Raw genomic sequence first — 24,358 nt, forward strand, 5'->3', positions numbered from 1 at the left:
ATGAAAAATTTGTATAGCGCACAAAGCAAACTGAATCGCATCAAGGCACTTGTGGACGGCCTTCCCAGAAGAGTTGAAGCTGTTATAGCTGCAAAGGTGGGCCAACTCAATATTGAACCCTACAGACTAAGACTGGGATGCCATTAAAGTTCATGTGGGTGTAAAAGCAGGTGTCACAATACTTTGGACAATATAGTGTTTGTTCTGTACAAGCGAGGACAGTTACTCGAATGAATGTTACTAGCCGATTTTCTCTCCAGGTCCAATGTTATTTGTTCATAAACAATAGAGTAAATTGAGAAAATAGAGCATTATGGCCACTAGATGGGGCCAGTGATTATAGGGAATAAATACTTATTTACTGCCAGCATGTGACTGCAGCTGATGAAAGACAAAGTCAGTTACTTCTTGTATATCCTGCTCATGTTTCATACAATTTTCAATAGCTAAACATAGGATGAACTGACTTGATACGCTGATGCTTATTTTTTTTTATTAGATGAAGTCTTCTTTTGTTAGCTGTTATTCAGCAGTGTTTGATTGGCCAAGTGCCTGATGGGCTTATGCTTGCTCTTTCACTATAAAAGTAAAGACATCCATCTACAGTACTTATGGTAAAATCTGGATATTTGATCTCTGCCATGTGCACCATAATCCCTAGATATTGGAGGTCCTCTACTGTCCACCAAGCTAAGAACTTAATTAGAAAGGAAAACCAGGAGGGGCGCTAGTGAGCAGTAGAGGAAGATGGCTGCACACTGACTTCACTCCTCACCTCCCCTCGTACTTCACTCCTAGGCACATCAGCTGGTATAGCTGTTAGACACATCTGCTTCTAAATGCCAGATTCACAGAAATGGTCCACAAAACTCTGACATTGAGCAGGTCTTCTGCCTGGAATTTGGGCCTGTGTCAAAGAATAGCCTACTCCTGCCACATGGGATTCTCAACGCCAGTCTTGTGTGCACGCCATCCCTGCCTGCCATCAAGGACTCGGACCTCTTCTCTGTAGAGATAAGCACTGAGGGGCAGCACAGTGGTGTAGTGGTTAGCACTTTCACCTAGCAGCAATAGGGTTGCTGGTTCAAATCCCGACCACAACACTACCTGCCTGGAGTTTGCATGTTCTCCCTGTGCCTGCATGGGTTTCCTCCGGGTACTCCGGTTTCCTCCCACACTCCAAAGACATGCTGGTAGGTTAATTAGACCCTGTCCAAAAAGAATTGGCCATAATATGTGTATGTGTATGTCAATGTTGTAAGTGTGTCGGGACTCTACAGGTTAAAGGACCGCATAAATAGCTGCAGATGGACACTGGTGGCAAGAAAAAGCACCCAGAGGCGATTCAGTTCGTATAGGTAGCGCTATATAAGTCATTCATTCACTTCAAGACCATTGCTCACTCTGAGATGTTGACCTGATGGAGAACATCAAGAATGGAAAATCCTCATGGCTTATCTTCATGACCAATATAATTTGGAGTTTCTGGGTTCTCTTTATGGAAAAACTGGTGTTTAAGTCTCCCACCATTACATGATTTCCCCTCACCTGGTCCCTTCATACCAGTCCATGGAGCTCTACCCACTTGGAGCCAATTCGAGTTTCAACACAAATTGCATTTCAAGGTCCAGCCCACCAACCAAGCACACCCCTGGCTTCTTCTTCACTTCTTGTTTTTCCCTTTCTGTCCCTTTCTGTTCCTTTTCTCCTTAAGCTCGCCATACACCAATAATAGGTTATTAGGGTCAAATCAATGAAGTGACAAGAAAATTTGAAGAAGCACAATGAAACATTTTTTTTTTCAAACAAACACAATCCTAGCTATTAATATACACAATAGCCCTACATTTTCTCAGCGCTCAGAATTCAGAGTTTCAAACTCATAATTTTGAGGTCAAAAGTCTAAATTCGGAGTCAGACTCTTCAGATTCAAAGGCAGCATTCTGACTTTCACAGTCAGATTTCTGAGATTAATATTCAGAATTCTGAAATTTAAAAATCATAAGTCTGAGTTTTAAAGTAAAAATCCCGAGGGTTAAGGCCTCATTCAGACGAGGCCGATCCATTTGCACAGAGTCTGCCTCTGCCCGCCGGCTCAGCGGGAGATCTCTCCGTTGATCTCCGCTGAGCCGGCGGATGACAGGTCCCTCTCTGCTCACTGAGCGGGGAGGGGCTTGTCGAGCGCCGCTGGATTCTATGGAGAGATCGGATGAAAACGGACAGCATGCCCGTTTTCATCAGATCTCATCCGATCCAATCTGCCAGTGACGGATCCGGACGTAGGACCATCTATCTGCTTTTGGCGGATCGGACCGGGTCGGATGTCAGCGGACATGTCACTGCTAACATCTGTCGCTTCATAGACCAGCATGGAGCGCCCGTTCAGGTCCGCCGTCAAAACTGACAGGCGGAACTGAACGGTCCAACAGTGTGAAAGGGGCCTAAAAGTAAAAATTCTGAGTTTTAAAGTCAGAATTCTTATGCCCCGTACACACGATCGGAAATTCCGCCAGAAAAAGTCCGATGTGAGGTTTTGGTCGGAAATTGCGACCGTGTGTATGCTCCATCGAAATTTTGCTGGAGGAATTCCTGCCAGCAAAAGATTGAGAGCAGGTTCTCTATTTTTCAGAAAGAAAAAGTTCCGATTGGAAATTACGATCGTCTGTAGCAATTCCGACGTGCAAAATTCCTGCGCATGCTCGGAAACAATTTGACGCATGCTCGGAAGCATTGAAATTAATTTTCTCGGCTCGTCGTAGTGTTGTATGTCACCGTGTTCTTGGTGGTCGCAAGTTCAGAGAACTTTTGTGTGATCGTGTGTATGCAAGCCAAGCTTGACAGGAATTCCATTGGAAAAACCATCCAAGATTTTTCAGACGAAAACTCTGATGGTGTGTACGCAGTATAAGATTACAAGTCAGAATTCTGACTTTAATTGTTGCAATTCTGAGATTAAAAATCTGAATTCTGAGTTTTAACATCATATGAAAATACTGGGTTCTCTTTAATCCGAGAATTCTGACTTTTAAACTCGGAATTCTGACTTTTTCATTTGAGAATTCAGATTTTTAATCTGAGAGTTATGATTTTTAAACTTAGAATTCTGATTTTCAATCACAGATTTATTCTAAACATAAGACTCAGAATTCTGTTTTTGATCTCAGAATTCTGACTTTGAAACACAGAATTCTGACTTTAAAAGCCAGAATTCGATATTTTTAAATTCGTTTTAGGATGGCTCCAGAGCTCTTCCGTACTTTACAAAACAGAACATTACACATTTTTGTATGTTCTTTCTGCCTCCATTTCCTTTTTAACTCACTTTTGTTTGTTTTTTAATCCTAAATCCTGGCCTAGACAAGGATGACCTCACGGTCTGCCTTCATGCATAGACATGCTGCAGGTCTCTGCCAGTACTGCCAACATCCTGCAAACTGGCTCCTGGGATGTGTGCCGTAGCATCCAAGAAGCTGCGAGATGTGGCACCTATGCGGACATGTTGCGGTGTGCCTGCGCATGCATCAGATCCCCAATAAAGTGCAAACCGGAGAAGAGAGAATAGATGGAGGGTCGTCATGTATAAGGGAGGAACAGGTCTGTGAAGTGTTATAGAACTCTGTAGTTAGTGTGGTAGGGGGTGTAGCTTACCTGGTTGGTGGCTGAAGGTCAGATGGTCATGGTGGAACCACAAAGGTGTTCTAGTGCAAGGGTTTATGGGTAGTCATTCAAGAAAGTTCAGCTCACGTGAAGACTTTCCCTCCCTCCCACCCTGTATTTTGGGTTTCTGGTATATCCCCCCTTTACTTTATGTGTTTTACATTTTCTAATAACAAAAAAAAAATTATATTTTTAACATTTGGCACTTTTGTCACAGCAGTTTGAGGGTCAGAGGGTCTTTGGGGGGTCAGTGATTAACAAGAATTGGGGTCCCATCTAAGGTATGGCACTTCCACCTGGTTGGTTGTTGGTGGTTCTTCCAGAAGCTAGGTCCCCCGGAGAAAAGTCTAAAATGTGTCGCAACTTCTTCGATCTGGATGGGGCGTGGCTGAGGACTAGAGTTGCCACCTCATCCCTTTAAACCAGAACAAATTACACGGGTTCTGTGGCTGATTAAGGTGGTAATTAAACTCACTTGTTGACTTATCTGCATTTAATTAGCCTCAGAACCTGTGTAATTCCTATGTGTTCAGGTTTAAAGGGATGAGGTGGCAACCCTACTGAGGACATGGTCAAGTATAGTCATAAAGTGTGCCTCAAGAACACCCAAAGACCCTCTCCTGGTTAGATTGTTTAACCGGTATTGTTGGAATTGTTCTGTTTATGATATTTATTAATTTGTTAATAAAATGGCTGCTGTGGTCGTTCAAACCCATGTCATGCAGTTTGTGTCTTTATTATAAGTTTCGAAGACCAAAGGTTGATGAACCCTCTATTCAAGATGGCTGCACTGGAGAAGAAGAGCAAAGGTTGAAGCTCTGCTTCAGCCAAGACAACGCTGGACTCCATCGTCTAGTAAGTATGTTTTTTTTTTAATTATTTATTCATTTTGAGACAGGGATCAGTGATTTTTGGAGGGGTGTTAGGAAGAGTGAAATTCCTCTTTGGATTACTACTCTAGATTCGTTGGAGAAAGCAGAATGTCACACATTGACGTCGCTAATGACAAGAATGACAGTTGAAAGTGTCCTGGTAATGGCTCATAAGTGTGTCCTTATACTGTGCCTCCAGCTAATGAATGGGGCCGTGTTTACACACCTCCGATGTGTACAAATACTATAGATTGGACTTTATCTTAATGCGTCAGCCAGCTGGGTATTCTCAGGCTCTCCAGTGCCTGGCTACACACCGCACCAATGTGGATGGAGGAGTTCCTGTCTAAGGAGACACTTGCCTCCCCCCGCAATGACAGCATATAGTATGTATACATTAACTACATCTACACGTCCATGTTGTTTTGTTTTTTTTGGTCATTTACATATTTCATTCTATTTTTAAGACTTTAAACAACATACATTAATGCCGCTCTGTAATAATTAATACATCATTAAATTTATATTTTAAATGCAAGTACCTGAATTTGACCTAGTATCATCCTTTTGCAGTTTGTTGTACAGCTGAGTTCAGAGAGAGGGAGGAAGAAGCAGCCAAACGGGGAGCTGCAGTGCAAGGACTATGCCGATAGGGGGAGAGAGCAGAGTGATGGGGAGATGAGCTCATTAGTGTGTTCTATGAACTGTGGACAAGCCTGTAAGTCATAAGTCGTATGCCTGTAAGTCGTATGCGTCATATACAATACAAACTAGGGATGCACCAATATCAGTTTTATTAAGGACTGAGCCTCTTTTTGACATTGTTGTGTACAAGTTTTTTTTTTATATATATTTTTGGGGATATTTATTATAGCAAAACGTATAAAATATTGCGTTTTTTTTTTTTAAATTGTTGCTTTTTGTTTGTTTATAGTGCAAAAAAAAATAAAAAAAATCGCAGAGGCGATCAAATACCACCAAAAGAAAGCTCTATTTGTGTGGGGAAAAAAAGGATGTAAATTTTGTTTGGGTGCAACGTCGCACGACCGCGTAATTGTCAGTTAAAGCGACGCAAATCACAAAAAGTGCTGTGGTCAGGGAGGGGGTAAAATCTTCCGGGGCTGAAGCGGTTAAAAAGACGCTGTCACTTTGCCTATTTGGATCAAAAATGTAATAATGACTATACTATATCTCACAAAAGTGAGTACACCCCTGACATTTTTGTAAATATTTTATTATACCCTTTCATGTGACAACACTGAAGAAATGACACTTTGCTACAATGTAATGTAGTGACTGTACAGCTTGTATAACAGTGTAAATTTGCTGTCCCCTCAAAATAACTGAACACACAGCCATTAATGTCTAAACCGCTTGCAACAAAAGTGAGTACACCCCTAAGTGAAAATGTCCAAATTGGGCCCAATTAGCCATTTTCCCTCCCTGGTGTCATGTGTAGTGTTACAAGGTCTCAGGTGTGAATGGGGAGCAGGTGTGTTAAATTTGGTGTTATCACTCTCACGCTCTTATACTGGTCACTGGAAGTTCAACATAGCACCTCATGGCAAAAGAACTCTCTGAGGATCTGAAAAAAAGAAATGTTGCTCTACGTAAAGATGGCCTAGGCTACAGGAATATTGCCAAGACCCTGAAACTGAGCTGCAGCGCGGTGGCCAAGACCATACAGCGGTTTAACAGGACAGGTTCCACTCAGAACAGGCTTTGCCATGGTCGACCAAAAAAAGTTGAGTGCACATGCTCAGCGTCATATCCAGAGGTTGTCCTTCAGAAATAGATGTATGAGTGCTGCCAGCATTGCTGCAGAGGATGAAGGGGTGGGGGGTCAGCCTGTCAGTGCTCAGACCATATGCCACATGCTGTATCAAATTGGTCTGCATGGCCATCATTCCAGAAGGAAGCCTCTTCTAAAGATGCACAACAAAGCCTGCAAACAGTTTTCTGAAGACAAGCAGACTAAGGAAATGGATTACTGGAACCATGTCCTGTGGTCTGATGAGACCAAGATAAACTTATTTGGTTCAGGTGGTGTCAAGTGTGTGTGGCGGCAACCAGGTGAGGAGTACAAAGACAAGTGTGTGTTGCCTACAGTCAGGCATGGTGGTGGGAGTGTCATGGTCTGGGGCTGCATGAGTGCTGCCAGAACTGGGGAGCTACAGTTCATTGAGGGAACCATGAATGCCAACATGTACTGTGACATACTGAAGCAAAGCATGATCCCTTCCCTTCGGAGACTGGGCCGCAGGGCAGTATTCCAACATAACTACCCCAAACACACCTCCAAGATGACCACTGCCTTGCTAAAGAATCTGAGGGTAAAGGTAATGGACTGGCCAAGCATTTCTCCAGACCTAAACCCTGTTGAGCATCTGTGGGGCATTCTCAAAGGAAAGTGGAAGAGCGCAAGGTCTCTAACATCCACCAGCTCTGTGATGTCGTCATGGAGGAGTGGAAGAGGACTCCAGTGGCAACCTGTGAAGCTCTGGTGAACCCCATGCCCAAGAGGGTTAAGGCAGTGCTGGGAAGTAATGGTGGCCACAGAAAAGTTTGACCATTTGGGTCCAATTTGGACATTTTCACTTAGGGGTGTACCCACTTTTGTAGCCAGTGGTTTAGACATTAATGGCTGTGTGTTGAGTTATTTGAAGGGGACAGAAAATTTACACTGTTATACAAGCTGTACACTCACTACTTTACGTTGGAGCAAAGTTTCATTTCTTCAGTGTTGTTACATGGAAAGATAGAATAAAATATCTACAAAAATGTGAGGGGTGTACTCACTTTTGTGAGATATTGTGTATGTGTATACTGTAGATCCAGGGCCAATGCCACTTGGCAGAACCAGCAACATGACACCAATGATCATTTTAGTTATCTGTAAGGGTGCAATTCTGACCACCACTGTAGGTGGGGCATTCTTCTCACTGACTACTGAATGTAAGGGGCATTTTATTGACCCCTGATGAATTGGTTTTAGCAGTAGGTCTCTGAGACCTGAAAATTATTTCAAATGTTCCCCTGGGTTTAGAAGATTGAAAAAATGTGCTGTATACAAGTTTTCTTGAGCAAATCATTTTTGTGAATATATTGCAAATATACTTTCATGGAGATTCTGCCAGTAATAGTTGTTGTAGACTGATACTGTTGTAGATTGTTAGCCAGCCGGCAGCCGTAGCTAGCTCTTTCCATTGAAAATTAGGCTGCCAATCTGATAGGATTAATAGGCAGTCCAGAGGTCAATCGAATAGAGCAGCAGCATTGTCACTCAGCTGAGCAAGCTCCTTCAGTTGACAATTAGGTTGCCTATATTATAGGATTGATAGGTAGCCTTTGGCCAACTGAAGGAGCAGCAGCATTGTCAGCCAGCCATGCAAGTTCCCTCACTTGACAATTAGGCTACCTATTTGATAGGACTGATTGACAGCTCAACGGCCAATGGAAGGAGCAGCAGCTTTGTCAGCTAGCCGTGCAAGCTCCATTGGTTGATCATTATGATGCCTATCTGATAGGATTGATAGGCAGCCCAACAGCCAACTGAAGGAACAGCAGCATTATCAGCCAGCCATGCAAGCTACTTCAGTTTACTTTTTTAGACTGCCTAACTCAGGGGTGCCCAACCAGTGGCCCGGGGGCCACATGTGGCCCGCGGAGCCCTCTGATGTGGCCCGTGACCTCCTTCTGTGGGATGGCAGATTGGCAAGCACAGATCATGAGTTGCAGACCTAGGGTTGCCACCTTTTCTTCAAGCCAAACCCAAACACTTTACCGGGCACCTTTTTTTTCTATAGTATACACTATAGGTTTACAAAAGACCCGGGACACCTTTGGCTGTCCCAAGGAAAGTGATAATGCAGCGCACTGCTGCGAACAGTGGGTGTGGCCAAACTGCTCTTGCTGACATTATCGCCCCACACCACCCTCCCCCCGCCCCCCAGTGATGCCAAACCTGCCCCTAGACAGCGGCCCACAGCTCCCGGACGGCAACAGATTTTTGCGTGACTATCTCAGTTAGTCTAAATAATCTAAAAACCATTGGAAAACAGTGCTGTCAAAAAAATACTAGAATACTTAAAAATCCTGTGCCAGTGAAACAGAAAATTAAATAATAATAAATTCTTGCCGCAACATAATGTGAGACACACACAATATACAATAATTCAAAAGAAAAGCCGCGCTAGAACTTATATAGTGCCAGAATACTAATATAACATAATATATCCTGTTTACAAAAAAGAAATTAATATGACCACAAATGGTGCAGAAAAAATTAATTAAAAAACATGAACAGTCCAAAGAAAAGGGAGAGAGACAAGGAGACGAGATTTCAGTCCATTTAAGTGACTCCGTAAAACACCTTTCAGTCTAAATAATCTGCCTGAAACCCGGACACAAGTTTCCAAACTCGAACTGTCCGGGTGAATCCTGGACAGGTGGCAACCCTATGCAGACCCACCATCCCAGAGCATCTGTGTTGTTAATGAAGCCGGCAAAGCAAGCAGCTGTGGAGCAGAGCTGTGTAAGCTGATGCTTCCTGTATGGCGCTGTCTCTTGCCACAGGCGGAGTGATACCAAATGCACTCTGCTGGGGACAGCAACAGCGGGCGATACCTGAATGGAAGACTGTTATTAAAGGTCAGTTTATTACTAAAGTTGCAGTGTATATATGGGCATATCTGTGCAGTGGTTACGGGGCTGCTTTCAAACTGATCCGCAGGTGCAGTGCACCTTCAGGTTACCTGCACTGAGGCATAGACTTCTGTTATTACCTGTGAGCTTTCAGAAAGTGCACCGCACCTGCAATATATAATAGAAGTATATGGCAAAGTGTAGCTAACCCGCAGGAAAGACACAGGTGCACTGCGTTGCATTAGTATGAAAGGCCCCTTTCACACAATTGGTCCAACTCAATCGAACCCTCTATTTACCTCTATGTAACGGCAGATGTAAACAGATTTGTGTCCTTTTACACCTGCCTACCTCCAATCTGATTTGCTAAAAAAAAACAAAAAAAACAGAAGGGGGTCAATCCCCTTCTGTTAGGGCAGGTCAGATCAGAGGACCCATAGAGTAGAGTGCGCTGTGTCCGTGCCCACTCTGCATGGACCTGTCATCCGACTGCTCTGCTCATTGTGGCTCGTGACCGGTTACCAAGTCGCTTAAGTGGCCCTTGCTCTTCAAAAGGTTGGGCACCCCTGGCCTAACTGATAGGGTTGAAAGGTATCCCAATGGCCAGCTGAAGAAGCAGCAGTGTTGTTGGCCAGCCATGCAAGCTCCTTAAGTTTACCATTAGGTTGCCTATATACAGTAACTGACCGTGAGAATGTGTTTCCAGCACAATACCATCGCGCTGGTTCTCAGCGACAGGGTACTGTACATCTCGCGCTGGCTGCAACAGGAAAATGTCACATTTTCCTATTGCAGCCAGCGCAAGAAAGAAGCGACAATGTCGCCTCTCTAATAGTAAACCTGGCATGGGTTCCCCTCCAGGGGCATACCAGGCCCTTATGTCTGGTATGGATTTTAAGGGGAATCCCCTACACTGAAAAAACAGCATGGGGGTCCCCCCAAAATCCATACCAGACCCTTATCCGAGCACGCAGCCTGGCCGAAACGAGCAACATGAGGGCAGACATTACAGTTACATTACAATTTGGTACAAGAGGAATCAGAGGGCTCTTGAAGGGGAACCCATGCCGTTTTTTTATTTAAAATTTGCCGTGGAATTCCCCCTCATGATTCATACTAAACACAGTGCCTGGTATTGGTGGGGATCCAAGTCAGATCCCCGCACCAGTGTCAACCCGGCCTCAATGTCAGCAATGCTTGTCGCTTATTGGGAAAGGAAAAAACTAATTTTTCCTTTCTCGATGAGCGAGCCAGCTCGGCGCTGGCTCCCAAGGTGTCAATCTCGCTGATAAAAGCAGAGAGATTGACACAATGTCGCAGTCACCTCCTGTAATGTAGCGCCGATACTCCTAATGAGTACGCGCTATATGTTAAATTTAGTTTTTTGCCCAAAGCTGTAATGAGTTTTGGGGATAATTGTGCTAAATTGTACTTTGGCATAAGTTTGGCTGGGCTGTATAGAAGTTCTGTCTGGTCATAGGTGGGGTTTTACACCTGTGGGAGGCTGGTGAACACAGCCTGGTTGGACGCATTGGGTACCAATCTCTATCTCGGAACCAATCAGTGGGAGTTTGTCTCACTACGTAATCAGGGAAGGGGTACATAAGGTGCCGAAATCATGTGGTTCGGGGGTTCCAGTCCAGAAGTTGTTGCTGACTCCATGGTCCTGGTCCTCCTGACCAGCCCCCAGGGGCCCTCATGGCCTGGGGTGCGGATCCATCCGTATTCGAGCCTCAGAACTGGCTAGTTCGAGGCCCAGTAACTGGAAGGAGGATTCTAAGGTGTTCCGGTGCCATCTCGGGTTTGGAGAGGCACAGCAACTCTACATGCGACCAGGGGAGGAGTCTTCGGTAAGAGAGCCACGCACAAGGCTGGCTGCTCAGTAAGAGTCTGGAAGCTGAGCTACCATGGACATTGATTGAATCCACAATTCTTTCGGTATTGCCGGACCGGCTGAAAGATTCTGGTACAGTAAGAAAAGTTCCTACTTCTACCCTTCCAGTTGTAAGTTTCCAAGTTTCCAACCAAGTCCGAGACTTTGAAAGCTAAAATTACCTGTTGGCTGCTAAACCCAAAACTTAAGGATTTATCCAACAGTTAAAGAATCCAGTTGCGAGTGGCTGTTCCCTGGATGATGTACAGAGAGAGACTTTTTATTAAAGTCAGCAGTTCCGAGCACCTGAGCTTAATTCTACCCTGATACCCTCTATTCCCAACTTAGAGACTGAGTTTGTTTAACCGTTTTATGCAAAAATAAAAATCCTAACAAGAAATGCAAGTGTCGGTCTCTACCGTTACTGGGTTATCAACCCTGAGAACCCCTAGACAAGGACAACTAGTACCAGCCAGCGGAGGTAATTGGTAAGCCCAGAAAAATTCAGCTGCTCCTTCGGGGGTTAGTGCTACAGTAATAAGATTGATAGGCAGGCATGTACTGGCCATTGGGACTACCGGGAATTTTCCCGGTGGGCCGATGGCTCAGTGGGCCACTCTGATGTAAGGGGGCTGGTGATGGGCCACTCTGATGTAAGGGGTTGCTGATGGGATATTCTGATGTAAGGGGGCTGCTCATGGGACACTCTGACGTAAGGGGGTGCTGATGGGAAGGGTCTCGTAATGGGACACTCTGATGTAAGGGGGCTCGTAATGGGACACTCTGATGTAAGGGGTGCTGATGGGACACTCTGTTGTAAGGGGGCTGGTGGCGGGACACTCTGTTGTAAGGGAGTGCTGATGGGACACTCAAAATGTAAGTGGGCCGGTCTGGATGAAGTCCAGGGCCAAATTTCTGTCCCAGTCCAGCCCTGTTGATAGGCAGCCAACTGAAGGAGCTTGCACAGCAGGCTCTATGTATATTTATATAAAGAGCTATCTTCAAATGCTTAATTTGAAGACTTGATGGAATAGGGCTAATCCAGAATTATGCATGGCACATATCATCTAGATAGTTTCTTCATAAAGTGTTTTACTGATACGTTATGCGTGGTTTAAATGTGGGGGTACCCGGTGACAGATATCTCATATCTTAACAGGTGGTGTGTAGCTATGTGTTTTTTTTTGGGGGGGGGGGGTCTGTTTTTTTTTTTTTTTTTACAATTTTTTTTTTCTTTAATCTCGTGGGTGCATCAGGACTGCAGTTCTTTGGCTTTGTTGGTTGTAGTAGTATGCCATTAATGTTTCTGTCCACTGACATATTACAACATCAGCACACACAAGATCTGAGTAGCCTAACTGCTCCGCAGGATGTTCTAGTTATCACAGTGGAAATAAATGCTACCATGGCAATTCTGATAAAGAAATCACACCTTCTGTTCTCACTGGAGGAGACCTTAAGAGGAATCCAGCTGTCCAGGTGCAACATTATTTAATCAAAAGCATGAGAGTGGCGTTCATTAGAAGTCCTACTGCCGGAGATGTAAGGTGGACCAGAAGAGACAAGCCGAGGCAAAGAGACAGAGGAGCTTACAAACTATGCTATTAAGTATTCCAGATATTGTCTCTCTTATCATTTATTTTTCTGCTGTTATTGGCACTGTGGCAAACTTAGTTCTTATTTTTGCTTTTGTTAGCAATGCTGTCAAAAACAGAGTCTTCCAGCCTTTGGACAAAATCATTGTTAACATGGCAGCGGTCAACCTCTTGTTGTGTTTTTACAAGGAGATCCCCGGACTGCTCCTTTTCTTCAACGCCAAGGTTTTCGGATCCCTGGGCTGTAAGATTCTGCTTTATTTTTATCACACTCTGCGCTTGATCAGCATTTGGTCAGTGGAGAACTTGAGTTTCCTTCACCTCCTCAAAATAAGGAGGCCTGGTCACCGTTGGTGGAAGTTCATCTATCACCATCAAGCCCAGTATGTCAACTGGTCACTCGCCAGCTGCTGGGTCATCAGCATCATCTACCATGTCCCTTATCTCCTCTACAAAGAGTCGACAGGGGTTCTTAATAAGAGCAACTCCATGATGACAAGCACCAACTGCATTGGGCCATCCCAAAACAGAATGGTGAGGATTCTGACTTATGCCACGGTGAGTGTGGACTTTTTGCTCATTACCCTTGTCATTCTACTGAATGGATTTACCATTGACCTTATCTGTAGACACCGGAGACAAGTGAGGGACTCGATGACCTTCAGCCGTGGCTGGAACAGGCATACAGCCCAGGCCACGAAGATATTGCTGTCTCTTCTATCTCTTTATGTCGTCTGCTGGATTTCGAGTGACCTGGTTTGGCTGCTGATTGTGTCTGGGGTGATGGAAGATGACTTTGGGGGCACCATGCTCTCCGCATCATATGGGATTTTGTCCTCTATTTACTATTCCATAAGCTCGTGTATTATGGTCTTCGGCTACCGGCAAGTGAAGGACTATTTAGGAGAGGCCAGTAACTGCTGCCGCCTTGCAGGGATTCCAACAACTGTGCAAAGTATCCAGCAGCAATAATGTGTATGTGACCCGTGAAATATGTTTAGGCCAAATACTTTTCAATTTTAATAGTTTAATAAAAATTAATTTGAAAAAAAAAAAAACGTATTACTGTTGCTAAGTATATTTAAGCTATAGAGAGGAATGTAATGGTAACTGAAAAAGTTATGGAATTTATATGAAATATATACATACATTTTGAGGATTTTTTATTTAAAGTGCATGCAAACCCTAACAATGACCTTCTCCTATCTGCTTCCTTTTGGTTTGTTAAATATCCCATTAAAAGCATTTTTTTTTAAATCTGGTTGATTAGTGCAGGAGTCTCCAAACTTTCTAAACAAAGGACCAGTTTACCTTCTCCCAGACTTTAGGGGGACCATACTGTGACCACCGGAAGAAGAAAATGCCCTTACATCAGTAGGAGGAAACAATGCCCCATTTTTGACGTCAGTGAGAGGAATTGTGCCCCATCATTGGTGTCACTGGCAGGAACCGTGCTCAAGCGTTGGTGTCACTGGCAGGAACCATGCTCAAGCGTTGGTGTCACTTTGGTGTCACTGGCAGGGACTGTGCTTAATCGTTGGTGTCACTGGCTGGGAACTGTGCCTGTTCATTGGTATCAGTGTGGGGAAATTATGCCCCAGTGTTGGTGACAGAGGATGAAATATTGCTCCAAGGGCTGGATAAAAGTAAGCAATCCGACCCCTGGGGCCGCAGTTTGTAGACCACTGGATTAGTGCAAAAAATACCTATTGATCCTGCCAGAAATCTTGCAACCTCCATGAGGTTATTATAGCCCTGTTCTGGGGTGACAACACTGTTCCTCTTTAAATGCAGTAAAATGTCAGCCTAGGATAGGAAGTTTGTTCCTGGCAGGTGAAAATAAAGGCAAAAAGCCTAAAAAAGAAAACGAATCCAGTGGCCTCACATCCAGGGACGGGTAAGCTGCAATATACTACTTGTTTGCTCTTAAGTTTACAAATGCTTTAATATATATATATATATATATATATATATATATATATATATATATATATATATTCATTTATTTATTGAATTGTCCCTCATAGTTTTTAGGGAGGAAGATTTACCCCCTTCACGACCAGGCCATTTTTTACGATACGGCTACTTTAATTGCCAATTGCGCGGTCGTGCGACACCGTACCCAAATAAAATTGGTATCCTTTTCCCCCACAAATAGAGCTTTCTTTTGGTGGTATTTGATCACCTCTGCGGTTTTTATTTTTTGCGCTATAAACAAAAACAAAAAAACTTGACAATTTTGAAAAAAAATAAAAAATGTTTTTACTTTCTGCTATAAAACATAACCAATAATTTTTTTTCAAAATCTAATGTTTTCAACAATTTAGGCACAGGCCTCCAGCACAGAATGTATGTAATAGCAAGGGGTGCTGGGGTGTGCTATGGGGTCTATTGCTGATAGAGAATCTATTCTAGCTGGAGGGGATCTATTTTTGCAGGGGGGTCTATTATCATTGAGGAAATCTATTGTTGCTGGTGGGGGGCCTACTGTTGATGGGGGTGGGTCTTATACTGCTGGGGGGGTCAGTTGTTGCTGGGAGAGATCTATTGTTGCTGGCTGATGCGAATCTATTTTAGCTGGAGGGGATCTATTTCTTGCAGGGGGGTCTATTATTGTTGAGGAAGTCTATTGTTGCTGGCTGATGGAGAATCTATTCATTGTTGAGGAAGTCTATTGTTCTATTGTTGCTGGTGGGGGACCTACTGTTACTGGGGGGAGGGTGCATCTTATATTGCTGGGGGGGTCAGTTGTTGCTGGGAGAGATCTATAGTTGTTGGCTGACGGAGAATCTATTCAAGCTGGAGGGGATCTATTTTTGCAGGGGAGTGTATTATTGTTGAGGGGATCTATTGTTGCTGGTGGGGGACCTACTGTTGCTGGGGGGTCTTATATTGCGGGGGGAGGGTCAGTTGTTGCTGGCTTATGGAGAATCTATTCTATCTGGAGGGGATCTATTTTTGCAGGGGGGTGTATTATCCGTTAAGGAAATCTATTGCTGCTGGTGGGGGACCTACTGCTGCTGGGGGGTGGGTCTTATATTGTTGGAGGGGTCAGTTGTTTCTGGGAGAGATCTAAAGTTGCTGGCTGATGGAGAATCTATTCAAGCTGCAGGGGGTCTATTTTTGCAGGGGGGTGTATTATTGTTGAGGAAATCTATTGTTTCTGGTGGGGGGCCTACTGTTGCTGGGGGGGGGTCAGTTGTTGCTGGCTGATGGAGAATCTATTCTAGCTGGAGAGGATCTATTTTTGCAGGGGGGGTGTATTATTGTTGAGGAAGTCTATTGTTGCTGGTGGGGGACCTACTGTTGCTGGGGGGGGGGGGGGGGTCAGTTGTTGCTGGCTGACGGAGAATCTATTCTAGCTGGAGAGGATCTATTTTTGCAGGGGGGTGTATTATTGTTGAGGAAGTCTATTGTTGCTGGTGGGGGACCTACTGTTGCTGGGGGGTGGGTCTTATATTGTTAGGGGGGGTAGTTGTTGCTGGGAGAGATTTATAGTTGCTGGCTGATGGAGAATCTATTCTAGCTGGAGGGGATCTATTTTTGCAGGGGGGGCTGTATTATTGTTGAGGAAGTCTATTATTGCTGGTGGGAAACCTACTGTTGCTGGGGGGGTCTTATATTGCTGGGGGGGGGGGGTCAGTTGTTGCTGGGAGAGATTTATAGTTGCTGGCTGATGGAGAGCCTATTGATGTTGGCTGTGGGGAGATCTTGCTTGCTGCTGGAAGTCTATTGTTGCTGGGGGGGGGGGGGGGGAGTTTTTGTTGCGGGTGGTTCATTGTTAGGGAAAACCCTCTATATGGGATTTTAAAGGGCGTAATATATACGTAAAATCAATATCAACTTTATTTGTTCAGAGGTATGAAAAGTTAAAACAGAAAATGAATGCATATAACATGTTAATCGTGAGTATACATGAGAACCACATTTCAAGTCCTGTCGACAGAAACACCCAACGCGTTTCGTCAAAATTGTTTCTATGATCTTCTTCAGGGCTAAGTGGTTATCAAATTAAATTTGTCTAGAACAAGAAAAAATATTATTGAGTAACAAGAAAAAATATACATAAATATGATGATGGTTATGTTGTTTTGGATATATTTTTGTTCTTGCTACTCAATAATATTTTCTCTTGTTCCAGACAAATGTCATTTGATAAGCACTTATCCCTGAAGAAGATCATAGAAACACATTTCTCGAAATGCGTAGGGAGTGTCTGTCGCCACGACTCACCAGTCGACAGAACTGTGTGGTTCCCATGGATACTCAAGATTAATATGTTATATGACTGCATTCGTTTTCTGTTTTAACTTTTCATACTTCTTTTAATCTGAACGAATAAAGTCTATATTGATTTTACGTACATGTATCCTCTTTGCCCTTTAAAATCTTATATAGAGGGTTTGGTCTTGTTATGTAGCAATTAGGGACATGAGCATCATTTTCTCTACCAACAGACTACCTATGTTCATTGTTGTTAGGGGGATCTATTGTTGCTGATGGGGGGCCCCCCATTGTTACTGGCTACAGGGGATCTATTGCACTGCTTTTCTTGTTATCATTACCATATTCCATACAAATTATTTAGCACAACAACGTGATGCTTGGTTCTGTATTCTGTAAAAGGGCGGTACTGGGAGGTGGGTAGGGGGCGGAAGCAATGAATGGTCCTTGGAGGTGGGTAGGGGGCGTAGAAAAAGAGGGGGGCTCAGATAGGGGGAGTTTCTGCACCTATTCTCTGAGGAAAAAAAAGCCCTGCTCCAAAGCAAATAGGGCAGGGCAAGGTTGCATAGCTCAGTCCAATGCAAATGGTGTGATTGGGCCCTTAGATTATACCAGAGCCCCCTAGTGCCAAAGGAGAGAAGTGCTGTCCTGTTATTTTGGGCTGCACTGTGTGTACTCTCTCTCCTATCGCCTATAATGAGCTCAGCGGCTGCGACAGAAGAGAGTGCATGGGCGGTCTGAAATAACATTACTGCGCTCCCTCCCTTGGCACTAGGGGGCACTGGTCCCAGCGGGTGCAATGATTCAGGATGAAGCCATCGCGGGCTGCAGAATATTTTAGGAAGGCTTCTTTAAAATACAGTTTTGGACTACGTTCTTTAACCACTTCAGCCCCGGAAGGATTTACCCATTTCCTGACCGGGCCATTTTTTGCGATATGGCACTGCGTCGCTTTAACTGACAATTGCGCGGTTGTGCGGCGCTGCACCCAAACAAAATCGACGTCCTTATTTTCCCACAAATTGAGCTTTCTTTTGGTGGTATTTGATCCCCTCTGTGGTTTTTATTTTGCGCTATAAACAAAAAAAAGAGCAAAAATGTTGAAAAGAATAAAAACAATATATTTTAATTTTTGCTATAATAAATATCTTAAAAAATAAAATAAAAAATGTCCTCATCAGTTTAAGCCGAAATATATATTCTTCTACATATTTTTGATTAAAAAAAAATTGCAATAAGCGTATATTGATTGGTTTGCGCAAAAGTTCTAGCATTTTCAAAATAGGGGATAGATTTATGTCATTTTTATTATAAAAAAATTTTTTTCTACTAGTAATGGCGGTGATCAACGATTTTTAGAAGGACTGCGACATTGCGGGGGACAGATCGGACACTTTTGACACTTTTTTGGGACCATTGACATTTATACAGCAATCAGAGCTAAAAACAGCCACTGATTACTGTATGTTTGTCACTGGCAGGGAAGGGGTTAACACTAGGGGGCGATCAAGGGGTTCAGTGTGTTCCCTGGAGGTGTTTCTAACTGTGGGGGGAGGGGACTGACTAGGAGAAGAGACAGATTGCTGTTCCTGATCACTAGGAACAGCAGATCTCCCTGTACTCCCCTAACAGAATGCGGTCCCCCTAACGTTTTAAGAGAGGTAGGGGGCCCGCAAGGATCTGTCAATGTAAACGGACAAATCCCCGCAGGCCCCTCTAACGCTCTTAAAGCAGCCGACGTACAACTACAGCGATTCAAGCAGCCGTGCCAACCTGCTGCAGTATAATGGCGGTGGCTGGTCTTCAAACAGTTAAACTAAAAGGGAGCCCTGACCGGTGGGTAGGTTTAGCCCATTATGCTACCATATCCATATGGGACAGCATAGTGTGCTTTTTTTATTTTTTTTTGTAAAGGTGAAACTTAAAGTGATTGTAAAGGTTTCTCTTTCTAGAAGTATTGTCAGAATTGCTACTTAAAGAGGAATATCCATAAAAAAAAAAAGTCAGCAGCTACAAGTACTGCAGCTGCTGACTTTTAATAATCGGACACTTACCTGTCCCAGGGTCCAGCAATGCAGGGGGGGGGGTCAAAGCTCCGCTCGATCCACTCGGCAGCGCCGTCATTGCAACTGTGGGCACCCGGCTGTGGCTTCACAGCCGGGCACCCACTGCGAATGCACGAGCGGCGCCGCACACCGTGATTGGCCACGCAGTCATCTGGGACCAGTCACATGTCCCAGATGACTGTCAGAAGGGAGGGGGCTGAGCTGAGCCCTTCCTGCACCGAGGGGAAGTGATATCAGGTGCCCAGGCACTGAAGGAGGCAGACTATGAGGGACCCCCTAGCAACAGCCATTTAGAGTTGAGTTTTTATTTTTTTTGTTTCCAAATGTTTTTATTTTATTTTTGTTAATGAATTTTAAGCATTTTTTTTTTTTTTTTTTGGTGTGTGGAACACCACTTTAACCTCTGCTTATCCTTTCAGGTTATGTTCAAGTGGTACTCCATTGTATATATGTGTATATCCGCTTTCAGACCGGACCATTTTAGCTGGCTTAAGACCAGAGCACTTTTTGCGATTCGGCACTGCGTCGCTTTAACTGACAATTGCACGGTCATGCGACGTGGCTCCCAAATAAAATTGACGTTCTTTTTTCCCCATAAATAGAGCTTTTTTTTGGTGGTATTTTATCACCCCTGCGGTTTTTATTTTTTGCGCTATGAACAAAAAAGGAGCGACAATTTAAAAAAAAACACATTTTCTTGATCATACATCACGGGACACAGGAGCTTCATTACATAGTGGGTTATATAGGCACCTCTGGTGATTGGACACTGGTTGACCCCAATTAAAGAGAATTCCTCCCCTATATAACCCCTCCCATTTGGGAGGCACCTCAGTTTTTTCGCCAGTGTCTGGTCGATGGTCACGTAAAACTTAGCTCTATGCGGGTCCCGGCGAGGGCCGAAGGGCTATAACAAACCGGATCCATACCTCGGGCCGATATTTGACTCCCAAGATGGTATGGTACCCGGGCCTCGTCTGCCGCAGAAACGAAGTTCTGCCTGTAAGTCCTCTCCATTGGAAGACTGGGCTCTGGGACAACCAGACTTGGGGTACTGTTGACTCAGGGCGCCCGTAAGTTTCTGGCAGAGCTTTTTACATGGCCCAGGTAGGAGGATCTTTTCGTAAGAACCCCAGATACGCCTGAAGGTTGGCTAACAATACCCGCCGTGATGGGTGAAGGCTGGAATTGGTCTGAGATCAGCAATTCCTGCGGCGGGGAACAGGTAAGGGAAGTCATCCTATATATTTTAAATATATGAATGGATTTCTTCATTGTGAGTAGTTGTATGTCTTACCTGGTTTCCACCACTTGAGGGAGTAAGAGCAGCCTGATGCATACTTACATGCCTTTCAATACAAACACGCTCAGTGAAAGCCTGGTTCTTCCAGCTACTCACGTCTCCTTACAGTTCCTGCCACAGTTAAAGTAAAAAAGGGGTCCCACGCAGGTCAGGGGTCCCACGTTGCTCCCTTTGGGTTCTCCTCCCCCCCCCGGATCCCGCGGTCCTCGTGCACGCGCGCGGGCGCGTGCACGCGTGCCGGGCGCGTGCACGCGTGCCGGGCGCGCTCCCGGCCTAATGGAGGAGGGGGGGGTGTGGTTGCCAGCTGTGCACGATTAGTGTGCTCAATGCTGTAGTGCAGGCGCCAAACGGCCGTTTTAAAAAGCCCAGAGCGTCAGGGGACTGTAACGTGAGACACAGGAGCTGTGGGCTGTAAGCATCCGTGGGATTGGATCCAGGCAAACCTTAAGACACCTACTCAGCATCAGGTTGTGCAGTTTAAGCATATATTGATTTATTGTGAGACTTTAAGCACAACAAGTGATTGCATTTGTACTAGTACCTCTGCTTTGTAGCTCAGTACTATGTCTCCTCGTAAGAGGGTTTCAGGGGCAGGTAATAAAAGCACTGGCAAATCACCGCCTAGGTCCAGGGGTTCCAAAAGTGCATGCAAATTACCATCCCCCTCTGCAAGACTGGAGCCTGCATCTCAAGACGAGTCAGTGCCCCTTTCAGGCTTTGCAGCCTCTCCTAATGTCGCAGCCCCGGTCTATGTCACTGAGGACTCCCTTAGGGCTACATTGGAGGGTTTTGAAGGGAGGATAATGAATTTTATTTCTGCTTCCCTAAAAGATAGCAGAAAAAGGGGTAGATCCCCTCCCTCTGCTGAAATCCCTCTCTCAGACAGTTGCTCTGAAAATGAGGAGAGATCCCTATCTTTGGATAGGGATCATGAGCAGTCGGATGAGTCAGAGGAAGAGGAGTTAGTCCCCTCCTCCCAGGCACTCAGAAAGCAGGTGCAGTATTATACTGAATTGGTGCATACCACGTTCAGAATGCCTGCTGCTGAAGTCGCTACATCCTCTGTCTCTTCCCTGGGAGTCAGGAAAGCCCCACAGACTGCTTGTTCCTTCCCAATTCATCCTTTAATGGGTGACTTGATGTATGAGGATTGGGGACATCCCGATAAGCTGTTTACTCCTCCCAAGAGGTTTTCTATGCATTATCCTATGGAGGAAAGTTTCACCAAGAAATGGGGGGCCCCATCTGTCGATGCGGCTATCTCTTGTGTGAATAAAAACCTAACTTGTCCTTTGGATAATGCGCAGGTATTTAAGGATCCAGCTGACAAGAGGCTGGAAACCTTGTTAAAAGCCTCCTTTTCCATGGCCGGCGCTGTGGTGCAACCTACAGTCGCAGCCGTGGGGTTGTGTCAGTTCCTCAAGGAACAGGTTAAACAAATGTTTGAACTCCTCCCCAGTGAGGAAGTAGAGAAATATGCAGAGATGCCTCACATCTTATGTTTCATAATTGATGCGATTTTGGATTCTGTCCAACAAGCATCACGTTTATCCCTCATGTTGGTACACATGCGTAGGGCTCTATGGCTAAAAAATTGGGCTGCTGAAATGTCATGCAAGAAGCATTTGGCTGGGTTCCCATTTAAAGGGGAGCATTTGTTTGGAGAAGAATTAGATAAATTCGTCCAAAATATTTCGGGAGGTAAATCTACACTCCTTCCAGTCAAAAAGAGTAAACGTCCTTCATTCAGGCGTACTCTTTCTCCCGAAGCATCAAGCTCTAAACAGTGGCGACGGCCTTCCCAGCCCTCCGCTGCTAGAAAGCCTCAGGGCCGAGCCCAGGGACAGAAAAAGACTTGGGGGCGGAAGCCTGCCAAGCAGACCTCCAAAACCTCCTTGTGAAGGGGCGCCCCCGCTCGGCAGAGTGGGGGGAAGGCTCCTGCAGTTTGCAGGCGCCTGGCGGGAGGAGATTCAGGACAAATGGGTGATCTCTTCAGTATCTCTGGGCTACAGGCTAGAGTTTCAGAAGATTCCACCTTCTCGTTTTCTAAGGTCAAGGATCCCCAAGGATCCGATAAAGCAGAAACCGCTATTCCTGGCCTTAGATCAGTTACTATCCCAAGGTGTGATAGTAGAAGTGAGCCCGAAAGATCAGGGTTCAGGTTTTTATTCGAATCTCTTCACCGTTCCAAAACCAAACGGAAGTGTCAGACCTATCTTGGATCTGAAAGACCTAAACCGGTTTCTACACATCCAGACCTTCCGGATGCAGTCAATACGCACTGTGGTCTCCTCCCTGCAAGGAGGAGAATTCATGGCATCAATAGATATCAAAGATGCATATCTCCATGTGCCAATATTTCCCGCACACCAGAAGTTTCTAAGGTTCGCGGTAGAGCAGCGCCATTTTCAATTTGTGGCCCTGCCGTTCGGCCTAGCTACGGCCCCCCGAGTCTTCACGAAGATTCTAGACCCTCTCTTAGCAACCTTAAGAGTTCAGGGCATAGCCGTCATGGCTTACCTAGACGACTTGCTTCTCGTAGAGAGAACTACAACGTGCCTAAGTCGCAGCGTCACCAGAACGCTAGAACATCTGGGCCGCCTAGGTTGGATTATAAACCTAGAAAAGTCGTCTTTGCAACCGACCACCAGGTTGGATTACCTGGGTCTGATTATCGACACCGCTCAGGGCAGGGTGTTCCTTCCAGGGCCAAAGGCCTTGGCCATTGGAGATCTGGTGCGCCTGATTCTGGACAGAAGATCTTCCTCCATTCGCCTATGTATGAGACTGTTGGGAAAAATGGTCGCCTCATTCGAGGCCGTCCCATTCGCCCAGTTCCACTCAAGGCCCCTGCAAAGATGCATCCTTGCGATTTGGAACAGGAAGCCCCAATCCCTGGATCTTCCTATGCGTTTATCCCCCCAGGCACGCAAAAGTCTTGTCTGGTGGTTACAAACCAGAAATTTGCTGAAAGGCAAAACTTTTCTTCCCCTCTCATGGAAGATTGTCACAACGGATGCCAGCCTGACAGGCTGGGGAGCCGTATTGGAGGGAACATGCTCGCAGGGAAAATGGTCTGCGACCGAAAGTCTGCTGCCCATAAATATCCTGGAGATTCGGGCAGTTTACATGGCACTCAGAGAGTGGTCTCACAGACTGCGAGGTTTCCCAGTTCGGATTCAGTCCGACAATGCCACCGCAGTGGCTTATATCAATCACCAGGGCGGTACCAGAAGTCTGGTGGCCCAAAAGGAGGTTAATCGCATACTTGTCTGGGCAGAGGAGCATGTTCCGTGCCTCTCTGCAGTCTTCATCCCAGGAGTGGAGAATTGGCAGGCGGATTATCTCAGCCGCCAGCAGTTGTGCCCAGGAGAATGGGCTCTGCACCCCGATGTGTTTCGAGACATATGTTACAAGTGGGGCACTCCAGACGTGGATCTGTTTGCGTCCAGATTCAACAGGAAACTGGACAACTTTGTGTCAAGGACAAGAGATGCACTTGCTCAGGGGTCAGATGCTCTGACGGTTCCCTGGGATCAGTACAATCTGATCTATGCCTTCCCCCCGAGCCCGCTGCTATCGCGGTTCCTGGGAAGGGTCAAGAGGGAGGCGAAGTCGGTCCTTCTAGTGGCCTCGGCTTGGCCCAGGCGACCATGGTTCGCAGAAATCATGAAGTTGGCAGTGGGCAGGCCATGGACCCTCCCTCTCCGGCCAGATCTGCTCTCACAGGGTCCAATTTACCATCCTGCTTTACGCAGTCTGAATTTGACGGTCTGGCTGCTGAGACCCACATTTTGAGAGGCCGTGGTCTTTCGGGGCCAGTCCTTTCCACTCTGGTCAATGCCAGAAAACCGGCCTCCAGGCGTATCTATTACAAGATCTGGAGGGCATATGTTTCCTGGTGTGAACCCAGGAAATGGCATCCTAGAAGGTATGTCATTAGCAGAATCTTGGCCTTTCTCCAATCAGGCCTTGAAATGAATTTGGCCATAAGCACCATCAAGGTGCAGATTTCGGCCCTATCGGTCTTTTTTCAAAGACCGCTTGCATCACATTCCCTAGTACGGGCTTTTATCCAGGGGGCTATGTGGATAAAACCGCCAGTCAAACCTCCAGTATGCCCA

General features: G+C 45.4%; 1 protein-coding gene across 1 annotated transcript; it reads left to right on the plus strand.

Moving 5' to 3' along the window:
- Positions 1-12,564: 12,564 nt before the first annotated feature.
- On the plus strand, positions 12,565-13,639 carry LOC143976200 (vomeronasal type-1 receptor 96-like). The gene has a single exon (XM_077478622.1). It carries the CDS (start codon positions 12,645-12,647, stop codon positions 13,611-13,613), a length of 969 nt encoding a protein of 322 aa, XP_077334748.1. The 5' UTR covers positions 12,565-12,644; the 3' UTR covers positions 13,614-13,639.
- Positions 13,640-24,358: the final 10,719 nt, after the last annotated feature.

The sequence above is a fragment of the Lithobates pipiens genome, unplaced genomic scaffold (assembly GCF_037356315.1).
Source record: "Lithobates pipiens isolate NorthernLeopardFrog02 unplaced genomic scaffold, aLitPip1_a1.2 Scaffold_13, whole genome shotgun sequence".
NCBI classification, from domain to species: Eukaryota; Metazoa; Chordata; class Amphibia; order Anura; family Ranidae; genus Lithobates; species Lithobates pipiens.

Bases quoted from the DNA above. Each gene is read 5' to 3' on its own strand.
- LOC143976200 (XM_077478622.1), top strand. From the start codon at position 12,645: ATGCTATTAAGTATTCCAGATATTGTCTCTCTTATCATTTATTTTTCT.